This window comes from Erythrolamprus reginae, unplaced genomic scaffold (assembly GCF_031021105.1).
Source record: "Erythrolamprus reginae isolate rEryReg1 unplaced genomic scaffold, rEryReg1.hap1 H_47, whole genome shotgun sequence".
NCBI classification, from domain to species: domain Eukaryota; kingdom Metazoa; phylum Chordata; class Lepidosauria; order Squamata; family Dipsadidae; genus Erythrolamprus; species Erythrolamprus reginae.
Window position 1 is genome coordinate 120001 of NW_027248503.1, and position 16744 is coordinate 136744.

Here is a 16744-nt window from a genome sequence, read left to right on the forward strand (position 1 = left end):
TAAACTAAACTAAACTAAACTAAACTAAACTAAACCTACAAATAACAACATTAGAGCATTAGAAAGCCTCTCAGGTTTCAAAACTGGGCACTGCCCATCTACCAGCAACTAAAGTTTCTTAAGTACAGTGGTACCTCTAATTCATTCTGTGACCAGGTTCTTAAGTAGAAAACTTTGTAAGAAGAAGCAATTTTTCCTATAGGAATCAATGTAAAAGCAAATAATGGGGAAACCAAAGGGAGGGTGGAGGCCCTGTTTCCTCCCAGGAGATTCCTAGAGAGGCCCCACGGAGGCTTCTCCCCACCTTTTCCAGCCCTGTTTCCTTCCAGGAGATTCCTGGAGAGGCCCCACGGAGGCTTCTCCCTGCCTTTTCTGGTTACAGTTTCGGAGAATTGGGTTTGTAAGTGGAAAATGGTTCTTGAGAAGAGGCAAAAAAATCTTGAACACCCGGTTCTTATCTAGAAAAGTTCATAAGTAGAGGCGTTCTTAGGTAGAGGTACCACTGCACTTGCTAGCTTCAAAATACTATGAAATATGGGAAAACTGGTATCAATGAATTGATGAAAGAAAACGTCAAAAAAAGGAGAAAATGAAATAAAAATGCAGAATATTCTAAATAACATAATTATTGTATTGTACAAATAGAAAATCAATGTAATTAAGTAGATGTAGAATCACTTAAGGGCTTATTGTAATTCATAATGGTTACCTTGTTCAATTCAGGAGGGACAGGGTCTTCAGACATTCGAAGCATGGCTGGGGGAAAAAAATAGAAACATAGAAGATTGACAGCATAGAAGATTGACGGCAGAAAAAGACCTCCTGGTCCATCTAGTCTGCATTTTATCTTAGGATGGATCTGTGTTTATCCCAGGCATGTTTCAATTCAGTTACTGTGGATTTACCAGCCACGTCTGCTGGAAGTTTATTCCAAGCATCTACTACTCTTTCAGTCAAATAATATTTTCTCACGTTGCTCCTGATCTTTCCCCCAACTAACCTCAGATTGTGCCCCCTTGTTCTTGTGTTCACTTTCCTTGTTGATTGTATCCTTATGATTTATATTAATATTGTTTCCTGATTGCTTATTTGTACCCTATGACAGTCATTAAGTGTTGAACCTTATGATTCTTGACAAATGTCTCTTTTCTTTTATGTACACTGAGAGCATCTGCACCAAAGACAAATTCCTTGCGTGTCTAATCACATTTGGCCAATAAAGAATTCTATTCTATTCTATTCCATTTTCTATTCTGTTCTGTTCCCTATTCTACTCTTATTCTCTATCATATCCTTTACTTTATTATTCTATTCTATTCTAATTTTCTATTCTATTTTCTATTTTTGGAAAATAGTAATAATGGAATTATTTCTATACTATTCTATTCCATATTTCTATTCTATTCTTCATTCCATTATTCTATTCTATCCTATCCAATCCAATCCAACAAACAGAGGAACCTCAAATCATAGTAATTGGCAATTGAACTGAAGTAGAAGCTATAAAGGCCATTGTGTAGAGACATCACTGCCTTCTTGTTGGCACAGCCCACCATTAACTTAGATCAACTTAGTTTGTTTTAAAAAGCTGTGCCGCATTTGCTCTGGATAGCAAGTTAAGGGGAGATGAAAAAAAACCAGAAGTATTTAGAATTACAACTATTTTTCTTACCTACGTAAAGCCAACGGAAGAAGGCTTTGAAATTTTTCATGCTGCTGTCTATAACTCTGCGGGAAAAGAGAGAGAACAGAAACAAACCTCTTAAGCTGCATTTTACCGCAAGGGAAACTTGAGTCTTGTTGTGTCAGTGATTTATAAGCAGACCTTGAGTTACGACCACAATGGGGCCCAAGTTTTCTGTCGTTAAGCGAGACATTTCTTCAAGGAGTTTTGCCTCATTTTTACGACCTCTCTTGCCCCGGTTGTTGTGGATCCCTGCAGCTGGTCAGTTAGTAACCTCCGTTTTTAAGGGAATCTCCCCAGAAAGTCTCAAAAAAAAGGATCCCATTTTTCATTGTGTCGTGGTCAATGTTCCCTCTAATTTTTTTTTCGGCGTGGGCGGAAAAGTATAGTGTCTGAACGGCAGTTCCTTCGGGGCTGGGCAGCATAGAAGTATGTATGTATGTATATATGTATGTATGTATGTATGTATGTATGTATGTATGTATAAATAAATAAATAAATAGGGGGGAAATCCCTTCTTTTTATTAAAAGAAATTAATAATAAAACAAAACCAAAATCTATTACAGTGTTCCCTTGATTTTCGCGGGAGATGCGTTCTGAGACCGTCCGTGAAAATCGAATTTCCGCGAAGTAGAGATTCGGAAGTAAATACACTATTTTTGGCTATAAACAGTGTCACAAGCCTTCCCTTAACACTTTAAACCCCTAAATTACAATTTTCCATTCCCTTAGCAGCCATTTAGATTATTACTCACCATGTTTATTTATTAAAGTTTATTTTAAAAAATATTTATTAAAGGTGGACGAAAGTTTGGCGATGACATATGACGTCATCGGGCAGGAAAAACCGTGGTATAGGGGGGGAAAACCGCAAAGTATTTTTTAATTAATATTTTTGAAAAACCGTGGTATAGCCGTTTTGCGAAGTTCGAACCCGCGAAAATCGAGGGAACACTGTACTATTAAAACTAAACATTTCTCTTTTTTCTTCCCTTTTTTCTATCATTTCTCTCTCTCTCTTCCTTTCTCTCTTCTCTCTCTCTCTCGCTTTCTTCCTCTCTCTCCCTTCCTCTCTTCTCTCTCTCTCTCTTTCTTTCTCATTCCCCTCTTGCTTTCTCTCTCTCTCTCCCTTCCTCTCTTCTCTCTCGCTTTCTCTCTCCCTCCCGCACCTTATAAGCAACTTAGGCCGTGGTAGCTTTGAACAGTCGATAAACGAAACTGTTCTCACGTCGAAAACTACTTGCATGAAAATGAAGGGTTGGCAAATAAATTTTAAATACTTACTGGAGAAGTTCATTTGCTTTTAGAATGAAGGAACCAACTGCAGTAATTGCATCTTTAAATAAAGAATAAAAAGTGACTGAAAGTCGGGTAAAGGCAGCTTCGACAACGAAATCATAATTTATTTATTGGATTTATATTTATTTATTTATTTATTTATTGGATTTATATGCTGCCCCTCTCCGAAGACTCGGGGCGGCTAACAGCAATCATAAAACAGTGTACAATAATAATCCAATACTAAAAACGATTAAAAAGCCATTAATATAAAAAACCAAACATACATACAGACATACCATGCATAAAATTGTAAAGGCCTAGGGGGAAAGGGAATCTCAATTCCCCCATGCCTGGCGGCAGATGTGGGTTTTAAGTAGCTTATGAAAGGCAAGGAGGGTGGGTGCAATTCTAATCTCTGGGGGGAGTTGGTTCCAGAGGGCCGGGGCCGCCACAGAGAAGGCTCTTCCCCTTGGTCCTGCCAATTTGGGTGTCTTCCTAGACTCACAGATAAAATTAGACCGATATCTGACAGCTGTGGCTAGGGGGACCTTTGCATAAGTTCGCCTAGTGCACCAATTGCAACCCTACTTGGATAAGGAGGCTCTCCGCACGGTCATTCACGCCCTCATCACCTCACGGTTAGATTATGGCAACGCGGTCTACAAGGGGCTACCCGTGAAGAGCGTTCGGAGACTAGAGCTGTTCCAGAATACAGCCGCGAGAACTGTTGTGGGTACACCTAGGTACAGCCATGTTACACCACTCCTCTGCGGACTGCACTGGCTCCTGATTGGTCTCCGGTGCAATTCAAGGTTATTACCCTTAAAGCCCTACATGGCTTAGGGCCAATGTCTTCAAGACCGCCTCCTACCGCATAGCTCCCAACGACCGATAAGGGCCCACAGAGTTGGTCTTCTCTGGGTCCCATCAGCTAAACAGTGTCGACTGGTGGGTCCGCGGGGGAAGGCCTTCTCTGTGGCTACCCCAGCTCTCTGGAACCAGCTACTTTCTGAGATCCAGACTACCGCCACCCTACTGACTTTCTGGAAAGCGATAAAGAGCTGGCTTTTCCGGCAGGCCTGGCTCCGTTGATCTGGTGGTGTACCATCGCGATCCGGCCATAAATTGTACATATTATTTTTAACTATTGGGTTTAAACTGTTTATAAATCATTTTTAGAGCTTTTAATATTATTTGTATGTTTGAATTCTTGTTGTGAGCCGCCTAGAGTCCCTAGGGAGGTGAGCTGTATACAAATTGAATTAAATAAATCAATAAATCAGTGACATCGTGCCGTACCTTCTATTCCCGAGGCGTCTAAGCCGAGAGATTCATACTTCTGTTTCCACAAAGCCATGCCTTTCAGCTCGCTCAGGTGGTACAGCAAGGCCTCCGAACCGCTATCAAAGCAACGCAGATCCCATTAAAAAGGGAGAAAGATCTTGTTAGGACTCTGTCCATAACTGTTGCATTGGCAATATATTAGCCGCGGGTGTTGTCAAATGAGGACCCAGATTGTTGGGGGCAAAAGATTGATTCTGTAAACTGCTTAGAGAGGGCTGTAAAAGCACTATGAAGCGGTATATAAATCTAAGTGCTATTGCTATAATTGAGAAAAGAGCAATAATAATAATGAGAGGCCTTCGAGTTAATAAACATTGGCAACTGATCTAAATCCATGCGCCTGTCAAATTTTACCTCTGTAGGTGACTTATCACAAGCTTCTGAATGCTGGAGTAGGACGATTCCATGGACTGGCCAAGTTTTTTTAAACCCTGCGGGGGAAGAAATGATATCTCTGGTCAAGTGGGACAAACCAACACAAACTGCAAAGAATTTCTAGCAAAGATGTTTGAACACATGTCTGCAGAATGCTGGGAATGTAATCAGACACTGGGCACTTACTATCACATGTGGTGGACATGAGTAAAAACCAACAATATTTAAGAATTATTGGATAAAAATACATACATGGTTAGAAAAAAATATTAAAGCTACACTGCTCCGGTCGCAGACTGCGTGACTGTTGTTGAATGAATGTTTTTTTATTATAGGGATTTTAATTATAGAGATTTTTTTTATATTATAAGGGTTTTAATAATCAGTTTTAGTGTTAAGTTGGATTTTACTTTTTATATTGTATTGTATTTTGTTCTTATTGTTGTAAGCCGCCCTGAATCTCCGAGGAAGGGCAGTATTAAAATCTATCTATCTATCTGTCTATCTGTCTATCTGTCTATCTATCTATCTATCTATCTATCTATCTATCTATCTATCTATCTATCTATCTATCTATCTAAACATCATATCTAAAACATGTAAAAAAAACCCTAAGAAATATCACATTCTAAATCGTTCAGGTTTCATACTAACATACTTTTATAAATTCAGTCATGGGCTGGGGAAGATATTAAAATTCAATAATCCCAGGTTTGTCGGCAAAGGTGCGTTTTTAAGGTTTTCCTATTATTTCCTATTGTTTTAGTTTTTGCAATTATTGTTAGCTGCCCCCAAGTCCTGTTTGTAGTGGGCGGCACATAAATATAAATAATAAAGAAATAAAATATATTTAAAAACCGACAAGAATTTTGTACAGTATATCGTGCAGAACGCAGCTGCGAGAGCAATCATGGGCTTTCCTAAGTATGCCCATGTTACTCCAACGCTCCGCAGTCTGCATTAGTTGCCGATCAGTTTCCAGTCACAATTCAAAGTGTTGGTTATGACCTATAAAGCCCTTCATGGCACCGGACCAGGATATCTGCGAGACCACCTTCTGCCGCACGAATCCCAGCGACCAATTAGGTTCCACAGAGTTGGCCTTCTCCGGGTCCCGTCGACTAAACAATGTCTTCTGGTGGGACCCAAGGGAAGAGCCTTCTCTGTGGCGGCTCCGACCCTCTGGAATCCCCCCCCAGAGATTAGGACTGCCCCCACCCTCCTTGCCTTTCGTAAACTCCTTAAAACCCACCTCTGTTGTCAGGCATGGGGGAACTGAGACATCTCTCCCTTGCCTATGTAATTTTGTGCATGATATGACTGTGTGTATGTATTTTATATATTGGGTTTTTTTTCTTTTTAGACTTTTTAATATAAAACTGTTATTTTAGATTTTAATTATTAGATTTGTTACCATGTATTGTTTTTATCACTGTTGTGAGCCGCCCCGAGTCTACGGAGAGGGGCGGCAAACAAATCTAATTAATAATAATAATAATAATAATAATAATAATAATAATAATAATAATATAAGCCGCCCTACCTTGACAGTGAGCTGGCTCATTAGCAGTGCCTGAAGTTCAGCACTTTTTGGAGAAACGGAAGAAGAAGGGAAAAAGAGAAAAAGAGCACAATTTTATTTTTTATCTTTCCTGCTGGAAGAAGGCTCAAACATGTGTGTGTGTGTGTGTGTGTGTGTGTGTGTGTGTGTGTGTGTGTGTAAAACTTACCTGGCTTTGCCCCACAAAAGCAACTCCATAAATTCATCTTGCACAGATGTGGTTGTATTCTTCTCCTTAATAAAATAAAATTTATTTATTTATTTATTTATTTATTTATTTATTTCCGTAGACTCGGGGTGGCTCACAACACAATAAAAACAATTCCTGACAAATCTAATAATTTACAATTTAAAATTTAAAAGTTAAAAAACCCAATTTTTAAGCAGATATACCTACAAACATACCATACATAAATTATATAGGCCCGGGGCAGATATCTCAGTTCCCCCATGCCTGACGACAAAGGTGGGTTTTAAGGAGTTTGCGAAAGGCAAGGAGGGTGGGGGCAGTTCTAATCTCTGGGGGGAGCTGGTTCCAGAGGGCTGGGGCCGCCACAGAGAAGGCTCTTCCCCTGGGGCCCGCCAACCGACATTGTTTAGTTGACGGGACCCGGAGAAGGCCCACTCTGTGGGACCTAATCGGTCGCTGGGATTCGTGCAGCAGAAGGCGGTCTCGGAGATATTCTGGTCCGATGCCATGAAGGGCTTTATAAAGGGAGATTGTTTTTTCCCCTGGTATTTCAAACTTCTTGAATCCGCAAACACCGAACTAGCTGTCAAATGACACTACCACAAATCCGGAATTTTGATGCACGCAGTGACACCGAGCAGCGTCCAAAAATCATTGGCCACAACCCACCATACCATGTGTGTGAATTCATCGAAGGCCGGTACCCTATCAACAAGTGGGTTGACGAAGTCAGACACCATGACTGACATGAGTCGGCTGCCACGCGGCTGAATTTTGATCTCACGACCATACGCAGGAAGCAAAAACGCGCTGAAAACTGGTGAGGGGAAGTGCGCGAGAGAGAGATTTCAGCAAATTTTTGCTTCCGCCCATGCGCGGATGCAAAAAATTGACCAAATCTGTTACACGCGCCCCTCCCCTCACAAAATTTTATATATTTAATTTTGCACATAACAACAGCGGTAAGAATAATATTTGCACAATATTGGGAAAACAAAAATGTACCAATAGAGGGAGACATAATATAAAAATAATAGCGTGTGCAGAGAAGGATAAATTAACGTTGGAATTAAAAAATAAGGAAGATTCGGAATATTATGAATGTTGGAGCAAGTTGTACCGCTGGCTGGAGAAAAGGAAAAAGTAATAAATGTATATTTATATTACAGTGATCCCTCCATTATCTCGAGGGTTCCGTTCCAGGACCCCTCACGATAATCGATTTTTCGCGATGTAGGGTTCCGGAAGTAAAAACACCATCTGCGCATGCGCGCCCTTTTTTTTCATGGCTGCGTATGCGCAGATGGTGGGGTTTGCGTGTGGGCAGTGGGGAAGACCCAGGGAAGGTTCCTTCGGCCGCCCAGCAGCTGATCTGATCGGTAGCGCAGCAGCAGCGAGGAGCCGAAGATCGGGGTTTCCCAGCCGCCCACGCAAAGGGGAAACCCCGATCTTCGGCTCCTCGCTGCTGCTGTGCTACCGAGCAGATCAGCTGCTGGGCGGCCGAAGGAACCTTCCCTGGGTCTTCCCCGCCACCTCGGCTCCTCGCTGATGCCCGCCCGCCGTTTGCCGCTCGCCCGTTCACCCGCCCGCCCGCCGTTTGCCGCTCGCCCGTTCACCCGCCTGCCCGCCGTTTGCCGCTTGCCCGTTCACCCGCCCGCCCGTTTGCCACTCGCCCGTTCACCCGCCCACCCGCTGTTTGCCGCTCGCCCGTTCACCCGCCCGCCCGCCACTCAAGAGCAAGAGGAAGGAAGAGAGTGACGTCATCGTGGGAAAAATCGCGATATAGCGTTTCGCGAAGATCGAGATCGCGAACATCGAGGGATCACTGTATTATATTTATTTATTTATATATTTATATAAATAAATATAAATATATAAATATATATTTATATATTTATTTATATTATTAACTGGAGAGTTTAAAAAAAAAGATATTTCTTGGTGACAAATGGGTTAAGGAAAGCAGATATAGGATTTGACACAGAAGTAGGATCAATGTACAGTGGTACCTCGAGATACGAGTTTAATTCGTTCCTGACCTGGGCTCTTAAGTCGAGCAGCTCTTATCTCGAACGACTTTTCCCCATAGGAATTAATGTAAATAATTTTAATTGGTTCCAGCCCTCAAAAAACTCACAAAGTTAGTCTAAATTATGCAGAAAGACAAGTTTTTAATGAAGAAATGTACATGTACATATAAATGAATAATGAAGTTTCTTTCACTTGACTTGTAAACTTTCTTAAACTTTTAAATTTACATATGTTCAACTTCTCTGCCACCCAATCCTGTAGGACAGAGGTCCCCAACCCTTTTTGCACCAGGGACCGGCTTTAAGCGATCAAGAGAGGAATGGGATAAATGAATGGACGGAGGGTGGGGAGGAAGGAAGGAAAGAGGGAAGGGACAGGAACAGAGGAAGGAAGCAAGGAAACTTATGAAAGGGGAGAGTAAGAGAGGAATGAGTGAAGGGAGGGAGGGAGGGAAGAAGGTGGGAAGGAGAAAGAAAAGAAGAAATAGAGGAAGGGAAGGTAAAAGAGAGAAAGAAAAAGAGCTAACTTCCGCGTTCAGCTTCAGGAGACAGCTGCGAAGCCGCGCGCGTGTTTTAAAAGGTTGCAGCCGGCCTGGGGGGCTCGGGTGGGTGCTGGCAAGCCCCCCAGGCTGGCTGCAAGCACCCCCCGAGTCCCCCAGGCCAGCTGCAACCTTTTAAAACACGCGCGCCGCTTCGCAGCTGTCTCCTGAAGCCGAACGCGGAAGTTAGCGTTCGGCTTCAGGAGACAGCTCCTTGGCGCTTGTATCTCGAATTTGGGCTTGTAAGTAGAACAAAAATATCTCTCCCCTCCCAGCTCTTATCTCGAGTTGCTCTTAAGTAGAGCAGCTCTTATGTCGGGGTTCCACTGTATATGATTTGTTTACAATTATATTATATATAATTATAATGATATAATATATGCCAAAAATAGTTATGTAAATACGTTGTGAGCACAATAAGAAACGCGACACAGATTTGCTACACAAATGTCCGAAGTTTTTAATTGTCTTTTGTTTTGTGTGTTATGTATATATGTGTATAAATAAAATGTTTTGTAAATAATAATTGGAAAGAACCGTTTTGGCAGTATACCTGTACAAACTTGGTTAATCGTGAATCCATCTGCAACAATATTTCTTCCCAGGCTTCACACATGCAGGTCAGCGAAAGCTTTATGTACTGTTTGCAAATAGAAAAGAAAAATAATCAAATATTAGGGAGAGAGGCATAAATTGTACATTTCCTTATAATCGCGTTCTGTTTAGCCTGGTGTTCTGATTTCAAACAACCCAAAAAGAACAGCACACATCACTATAACAGGATAAAAGAATTAAAATTACAGAAAAAGAAAATATTAAAAATGATTGTGTATATAATATACAAATATATAATATATTGGTATGAATGTAAATATATGGATGTCGACACACCTGAAAATATTAAGATGTAAATATTTTTAAAAATCAATTAAAAATATGTGCACACACACAAAAAAAGAATATTACAATAAACCCTAGGAGTTGAAGTCCACAAATCTTAAAGTTGTCAAGGTTGAGGACCCCTGTTCTATAGAATATCTTGTGGTTGATACAATATGAGAAAGGGGTAGAAAACATATATAAAACTAAGAATACAAGAGTTAGAGAGATGAGAAGGAAAATTTTTACATAAATGGTACTATACACCAGCACAACTTTCACACTTCCAGAGGAAAGGGAAAGGTAATTGTTGGCATGGTTGCCAAAAGAAAGGAATCTTTATGCATATGTTCTGGGAGTGTGTTGAAGTTCAGAAATTTTGGAAGGAAGTGCAGAATTAAATAAATAAAATGTTAAATATTAAGTGGGTAATTACAAAAGAAATAGTGATATTAGTTAAACAAAGAGAATTAAGAGACTTCAAAGAAATAAAAACAGCAGCATTGGAAAGCGCTCAAGCGCTAGTGGTATTGGGTTGGAAAGAGTCTAAAAAATGGACATTACAGAATTGGTACTGGTACATGGTGGGATCACATTCATTTTGAAATAATGGAAATAAGATTAAACAATTTTGATGAAAATAAATTGGAGAAGCTGATGGTACAATGGAATAAGGCGAAAGATTATATGTTGAGTAGAATTTGTGACGAAAATGTGAAAAATAAACTCCAATCACTCTTTGAATAGTAAACAAATGCTAATCAGAGCTAAGGAAATAAAAGAACATAAACTAGTAAATATTTGAACCCCCTGCAATTGGTGGGGGTGGGGGTGGGTATTGTCAGTCGGGCGATGGGCACATGCACTGTGCACTGTGCACTGTTTTATGTTTGTTTTATGTTATTTTCAAATGTGCAAAACCAATAAAAAAATTTTTTTAAAAAGATACAATATGAGAAAGGGGAGATTTGATTTACCGTACCTGCAGGAGTGTTGAGATGTGTGTAAATTTGCGGGCCATCCGAGTCACTTCCGGTAAATAGGTTGAGAGCAGACTGGTATCCATCTAAATCAAGAGAACCAATTTAGCATCCAGACAATATTACATCTATCCTCTTGCTAACTGCAGAATTTGCTGCAACACAGAACAAAATAATAATAATAATAATAATAATAATAATAATAATAATAATAATAATAGTGAAGCAGACAGTAGAAGAAGAGAAGCATGCATTAGCTGACTATGTGAAGAAGAGCAAAGAGTCAGCGTTGATGGAGGTCAACAATAGGAAGCTTCTCAAGGTGAAGCAAACTAAGGACCAGTTCAGAAAAACTGTAACTCCATGTCGTATGGACAGTTGGCGGAACAAAGCATTGCATGGCCAGTTCTTGGAGAAGATTGAAGGCAAAGTGGATAAAGAAAAGACCTGGTCATGGCTTACAAGTGGAACACTCAAAAAGGAGACAGAAGGACTAATACTGGCGGCACAAGAACAGGCCATTAGAACAAATGTTGTCAAAGCCAGAATTGAAAAATCAACAGACGATCCAAAGTGCAGACTCTGTAAACAAACAGATTAAACAATCGATCACATACTCAGCTGCTGCAAAAAGATGGCACAGACTGACTACAAGCACAGACATGATGCTGTGGCACAGATGATCCACTGGAACTTGTGCCGGAACTACCATCTACCAGTGTAAAAGAACTGGTGGGATCATGAGCCCGAAAAAGTGGTCGAAAATGAGCAAGCAAAACTACTGTGGGACTTCCGACTTCAGACTGACCGAATTCTGAAGCATAACACACCAGACATCCTGATTGTGGAGAAAAAGAAAGTATGGATCATCGACATCGCAATCCCAGGAGACAGCAGAATTGAGGAGAAGCAGCTAGAGAAATTAGTGAAATACGAAGATCTAAAAATCGAGCTGCAACGACTCTGGCATAAGCCAGTGAAAGTGGTCCCAGTGGTACTTGGCATGCTGGTCGCAGTGTTAATGGATCTCAGCGGACATTTGAAAACCATCGGAATTGACAAAATCTCCATCTGTCAATTGCAAAAGGCCGCTTTACTGGGATCGGCAAACATAATTGGCCGCTACATCACGCAGTCCTAGGTGCTTGGGAAGCGCCCGACTGGTGATGAAATACAAAATCCAGCATAGTGATCTCGTTTGCTGTATTGTATTGACATAATAATTTAAAAAATAATAATTAAAAAAATAATAATAATAATAATAATAATAATAATAATAATAATAATAGTAGTAGTAGTAGTAAAGAACTGGTGGGATCATAAACCTGAGAAAGTAGTTGAAAACAAACAGGCCAAAATACTTTGGGATTTTCAAACTGATAGGGTTTTGGAACACAATACAACCGACCTCACAATTGTGGAAAAGAAAAAAGTGTGTGGGGTGGAAAGATGCGACAAAATGGACAATGCAAAATTGGTATAGGTATATGGTGGACCACATTCAATTCGAGATTATGGATAAAAGGATGAATTTGATTAATGAAACTGATCTGCAACAGCTGATGGGGCGATGGGACAAGGTAAGATATATGGCGAGTAGGATCCGAGACCAAGTTATAAGTGTTCTGGTTTCTGGTAGAAATTTAGCAATTACAAATAACTCTTATAAAATGCATTATATCCTGAATAAAGAAACTCCATTTATTTCTCTGCATACACGCACTTATCTGTTGGTCCGTTATCTCCCTTGACCGCATTTCTCACATTCCTTCTCCTTCTCCACTTAACAAGATTTATTTTCCTAAATGCATGATCTCTAAAAATAGCAGCCCTGACTGTTAATCACACAGAATACTTTTGCATACTTGAGAGCGGCAAGAAAAACATCCATTTTTCTCATCGGCAACGTTGAAACTCCACTCTTCTTCCCCATTGACCCCCTGACGTGCCAAATACATCACTACAGTATTTAACCCATTCCTCTCCTTAATATCTTCTTCCAGACCTCTGTTCTCTACGTTTTTGGGCCCTTCTGAATTTAGGGTTAAGCCAGCCAGCGTCTGATTCTCCCTCGCTAGATCCTGAACTCATAGCCCCATCCTGTGGCTGGCCTCCCACCTGTTCTACTACCTGTAACCCCGCCCCCCCCACACTAATTCATAAACACTATCTGAATCAGAGTCCTCAATATCTTCATCATCCTCCAACTGACCAGGAATACGTACAACAATAAGAAACAAGTTGGAATCACTCTATAATATGTAAAGAAATATTTCAATCTTGGGTTTAAATGGTTAATACAAGAAATACCCCCAACTGGTGGTGGGATATGATTGATTGTCTGGTGGTGGGATCACTGAGCACATGTTATATGTTATATGTTGTGTGTGTGTTTTATATTATAAAAAAATCAATAAAAATATTAATAAAAAAAGAAAAGAAAAAAGTGTGTATTCGGGGGGGACATGTCCCATTTTCAGCCTGGACAGCCTCCTACACATTTTGGCATCGCCCCACACACATTTTGGCTGCCAGAGGCACCATGGGCCAGTCGTTTGCTATTTCCAAGCTGGCCCTATGGGGCAGATTTAAGAGCCCTGTGGGCCGGATCTGGCCCACAGGCCTTGAGTTTGACACCCCTGATTAAGTGCCCAGAGAGAGAGAAAAGTATCTGTCTCTATCTAGGATCAAACTCACGGTCTCCTGATTGCAAGGCGAGAGCTCCACCATGAGGCCACCGCACCACTCCGAAGTTAGCTTGCAGCGCTCTTATCTAAGTAAGACCTGTAAAAGTTCTTGAGTTCTACCGAAGAAAACAGTGTACGTAATAGCCACTATATTCTACTCACTTGGAAATATGTTATTTCGGGATCGGTGTCCGGAGAAGTGTCTACTTCTGTCACAACCGAAAGTGATTTCAAGTCACTGGATAAGCACAACGCAATGCAGGAACCCTTCACCTGGAATGAGTGAATGGCAAAAATCATAAACCACATTTATACTCCAGGCTTACCTGTTCAAAAATGGCAAGTCCTATATCTCCTATACCTTTCTTCTATTCCTATATCTCTTTTTCTATTCTTTCATTGATATGTTCTATTACTATACCTTCTTTTCTATTCTTTCTTAGATATATTTTACTATGAGTATCTCCTCTATAACCTTCATCATGTACTTTACTGTGTGTGTGTGTGTGTGTGCGACATTTCGGTGAAATCACATTCACCATCATCAGGCTGAAGTTATAAGCTTCGTGCTGCGGTCTGAAGGGAAGAACATTTTTAACTGAATAAGTGTGGCAGCGAAAAGAACTACGTACCCCTGTTATTGTTGCAATCTTGTACATTCCGTAAGCATAGATCTCAATGAACCCATCAACGCCTCCAAGAACCAGGGCATTAAGCCTGCATAGAAAAGAGAGAGACAGACAGACAGAGACACACAGAGAGGGGGGAGCAGAGGAGAGAGAGAGAGGAGAGAGAGAAACAGAGAGAGGAGAGGAGAGAGACAGAGAGGAGGAAGACACAGACATACAGAAAGAGTGAGGGGGAGAGAGGGGAGAAAAAGAGACAGAGAGAGAGAGACAGACAGAGGGGAGAGAAAGAGAGACACAGAGAGGGAGGGAGATAAGATAAAGAGAGACACAGAAGAGACGAGAGAGAGAGAAAGAGGAGACAGAGAGGCAGAAGATAGAGGGAAAGAGACAGAGAGAAGGGGGAGAAAGGAAGAGAGACAGAGAGGAGAGGGAGAGAGAGAGAGAGAAGAGAGAGGAGAAAAAGAGAAAGAGGAGGGAGAGACGAGAGAGGAGAGAAAAAGAGGAGAGAGAAAAATCACATTTGGTGTGTATTTCTGTTTTTTGTGAATAATAACAACTACAACATAAACATGGTTACCTGACGTCTCCCATGAGTTTCGTAATTTCATCGGATTTTTCTTCACTAAAATATAACAATCAAGACCAGTTAAAAGAAGCTCTAAAACCAGAAACTTTTCTTTTTGGGTGTAATGGATAAAGACTTAGGGAGGAAAAATGGAAGCTTTGCTATTATATATACATGTTGACGGCAGCATTATTTACTTTATGCACAAAAGTAGGAGGACACTTTGATTCCCATAATAGACAAAGGGCTGCAGAAGTTGGTGAAGTTAGCAGAGATGGCTCAATTGAACACTTTGATAAAAAGAAAAGAAAATCAAAATTACTTTTTTTTGCTACTGGAAAACTCTTCTGGACTTCGAATGAAACTTTGATTTTGGGCTTTAGATTGGTTTGTTGTTATAGAAATGGCCAGCTTATATTACTATGTAAAAGTTTTTAAAAAGTAGAGGTTTGAATGCTGTTACCTTATACTAGCACACCAAAAGGAATGACTAGTATACCAATGCAAAATTTATTTCTTTTTCCCACTTTCCTTACACTTTTCTCTTCTCTTCTCCTTCCTTTATTTTACCATTATTTTCGTATTTCAGGTGATAAAACTAGTAAAACGAAAAAGATCACTTAAAAGAAACATATTTGACCAAATCCATATTCTCCAAATTCTCAAAAGAGTAAACAAATAGGGGTTTTACCTGAAGATCTTTGCTGTAGTACTGTAGCTACATTTTTAAAAAGAAAAAAGAAACAGAAGCAGATTTAGAGAATGGTGTGGAATGGTTAGCTAATTAAAGAAGCAAGGGAAGGAGGGATAGATAGATAAAACATCTCCATGTTGCCTGCAGTTATTAAAACACAACATACAAGGAACATTATAATTTATGATACGTCCGGTTGTATTATTTCTATTCTTGCTCTGGATTAGGCCAAAACCTCTTCTGGACAATTCCATTCCAAGATAATTTGGAGACTTCCAAAAATCCTCTTTTAATGACCCCATAACATTGGGGAACAGCAATTTCGTTGTCTTAAATCTGTGACTTATTTTCAACTAACTTTTGGCCTCTTGGTCCAAAAATATCCAGTTTTTGTCCATCATGTCAACTTTTTAAGCTACAGGATACCTTCAAAAGTCATACAAATTGTCCATGTAAAGGAAAGTAAAAACTTACCAAATATACTGTTTACAAAGAATAATTTTATTCATACAAAGGCTATAATAGTTACTGCAAGTTAAATTGTGCTCATGCAAATAGTTGTTGTTTTTATCGAACGGTGATTATGCATATTAAGGTAAAAAATTTCGCTTATGACTTTTTCTGGAGTGTTTAATCTATGGACATTCTCGCTTGATGCTCCAACAATAGTCAGCCATCCTATGTACATCCCATCTGCGTTGATCCTGTGCCTCTATGACCTTCAAATTTTGGTGGAATCGCTCACCCTACTCATCACTGACTGCACCAAGATTTTCCAGGAAGTTAGCAAGAGGACTATGTAAAAAAATCAATTTGATGCTCATGTTGCCTAATTAACTATATTATATATAGTTCAAGTCCCAGTGGGTATGGCTAGCTGATGAGGCCAAAATAAGGCTGAATTAGATCTATCCTAGTCTCCCTTAATTTTCAAATTCAGCAAAAAAAAACATGTGACATATATATATATAGTCAAACCTCATCTTACGAACCTAATTGGTTCCAGGGGGAGGTTCGTAAGACGAAAGGTTCATAAGACGAAACATTGTTTCCCATAGGAAACAATGTAAAGTCAATTAATCCGTGCAACCAAAAAAAAAACCCGCAAAAAAACCGCTGCCGCCCGGCTGTCACCTTGTTTTAAAAGGTCACAGCCGGGCGGCGGGGCTTCCCAGCACCCCCCCCCAACCCCAAACTTTTGCCGAACTTCTGGGTTCGGGGGGGTGCTGGGAAGCCCCCCCAGCGCGGCTGTGACCTTTTAAAACAGCCGCGCGGCTTCCCAGCTGTCTCCGAACGCCGGTTCGT

At 40.4% G+C, this 16744-nt stretch overlaps 1 protein-coding gene across 3 annotated transcripts in view; it reads right to left on the bottom strand.

Annotated features, from left to right (window-relative positions):
* Window positions 1–16744, bottom strand: part of LOC139155699 (anaphase-promoting complex subunit 4-like) — a 55671-nt gene that overhangs the window by 29978 nt on the left and 8949 nt on the right. For 2 of the 3 annotated variants that reach the window (XM_070730944.1, XM_070730945.1), the window contains exons 6-18: window positions 15437–15463; window positions 14758–14802; window positions 14184–14268; window positions 13714–13824; window positions 10867–10950; window positions 9559–9645; window positions 6416–6480; window positions 6229–6271; window positions 4665–4741; window positions 4266–4366; window positions 2970–3021; window positions 1673–1728; window positions 710–756 (exon numbers count right to left, since the gene is read on the bottom strand). In XM_070730944.1, the coding sequence (XP_070587045.1) occupies window positions 710–756; window positions 1673–1728; window positions 2970–3021; window positions 4266–4366; window positions 4665–4741; window positions 6229–6271; window positions 6416–6480; window positions 9559–9645; window positions 10867–10950; window positions 13714–13824; window positions 14184–14268; window positions 14758–14802; window positions 15437–15463 (880 nt within the window). The remainder of the gene's footprint in view (window positions 1–709; window positions 757–1672; window positions 1729–2969; window positions 3022–4265; window positions 4367–4664; window positions 4742–6228; window positions 6272–6415; window positions 6481–9558; window positions 9646–10866; window positions 10951–13713; window positions 13825–14183; window positions 14269–14757; window positions 14803–15436; window positions 15464–16744) is intronic. The other variant, XM_070730946.1, reaches the window with a different exon arrangement.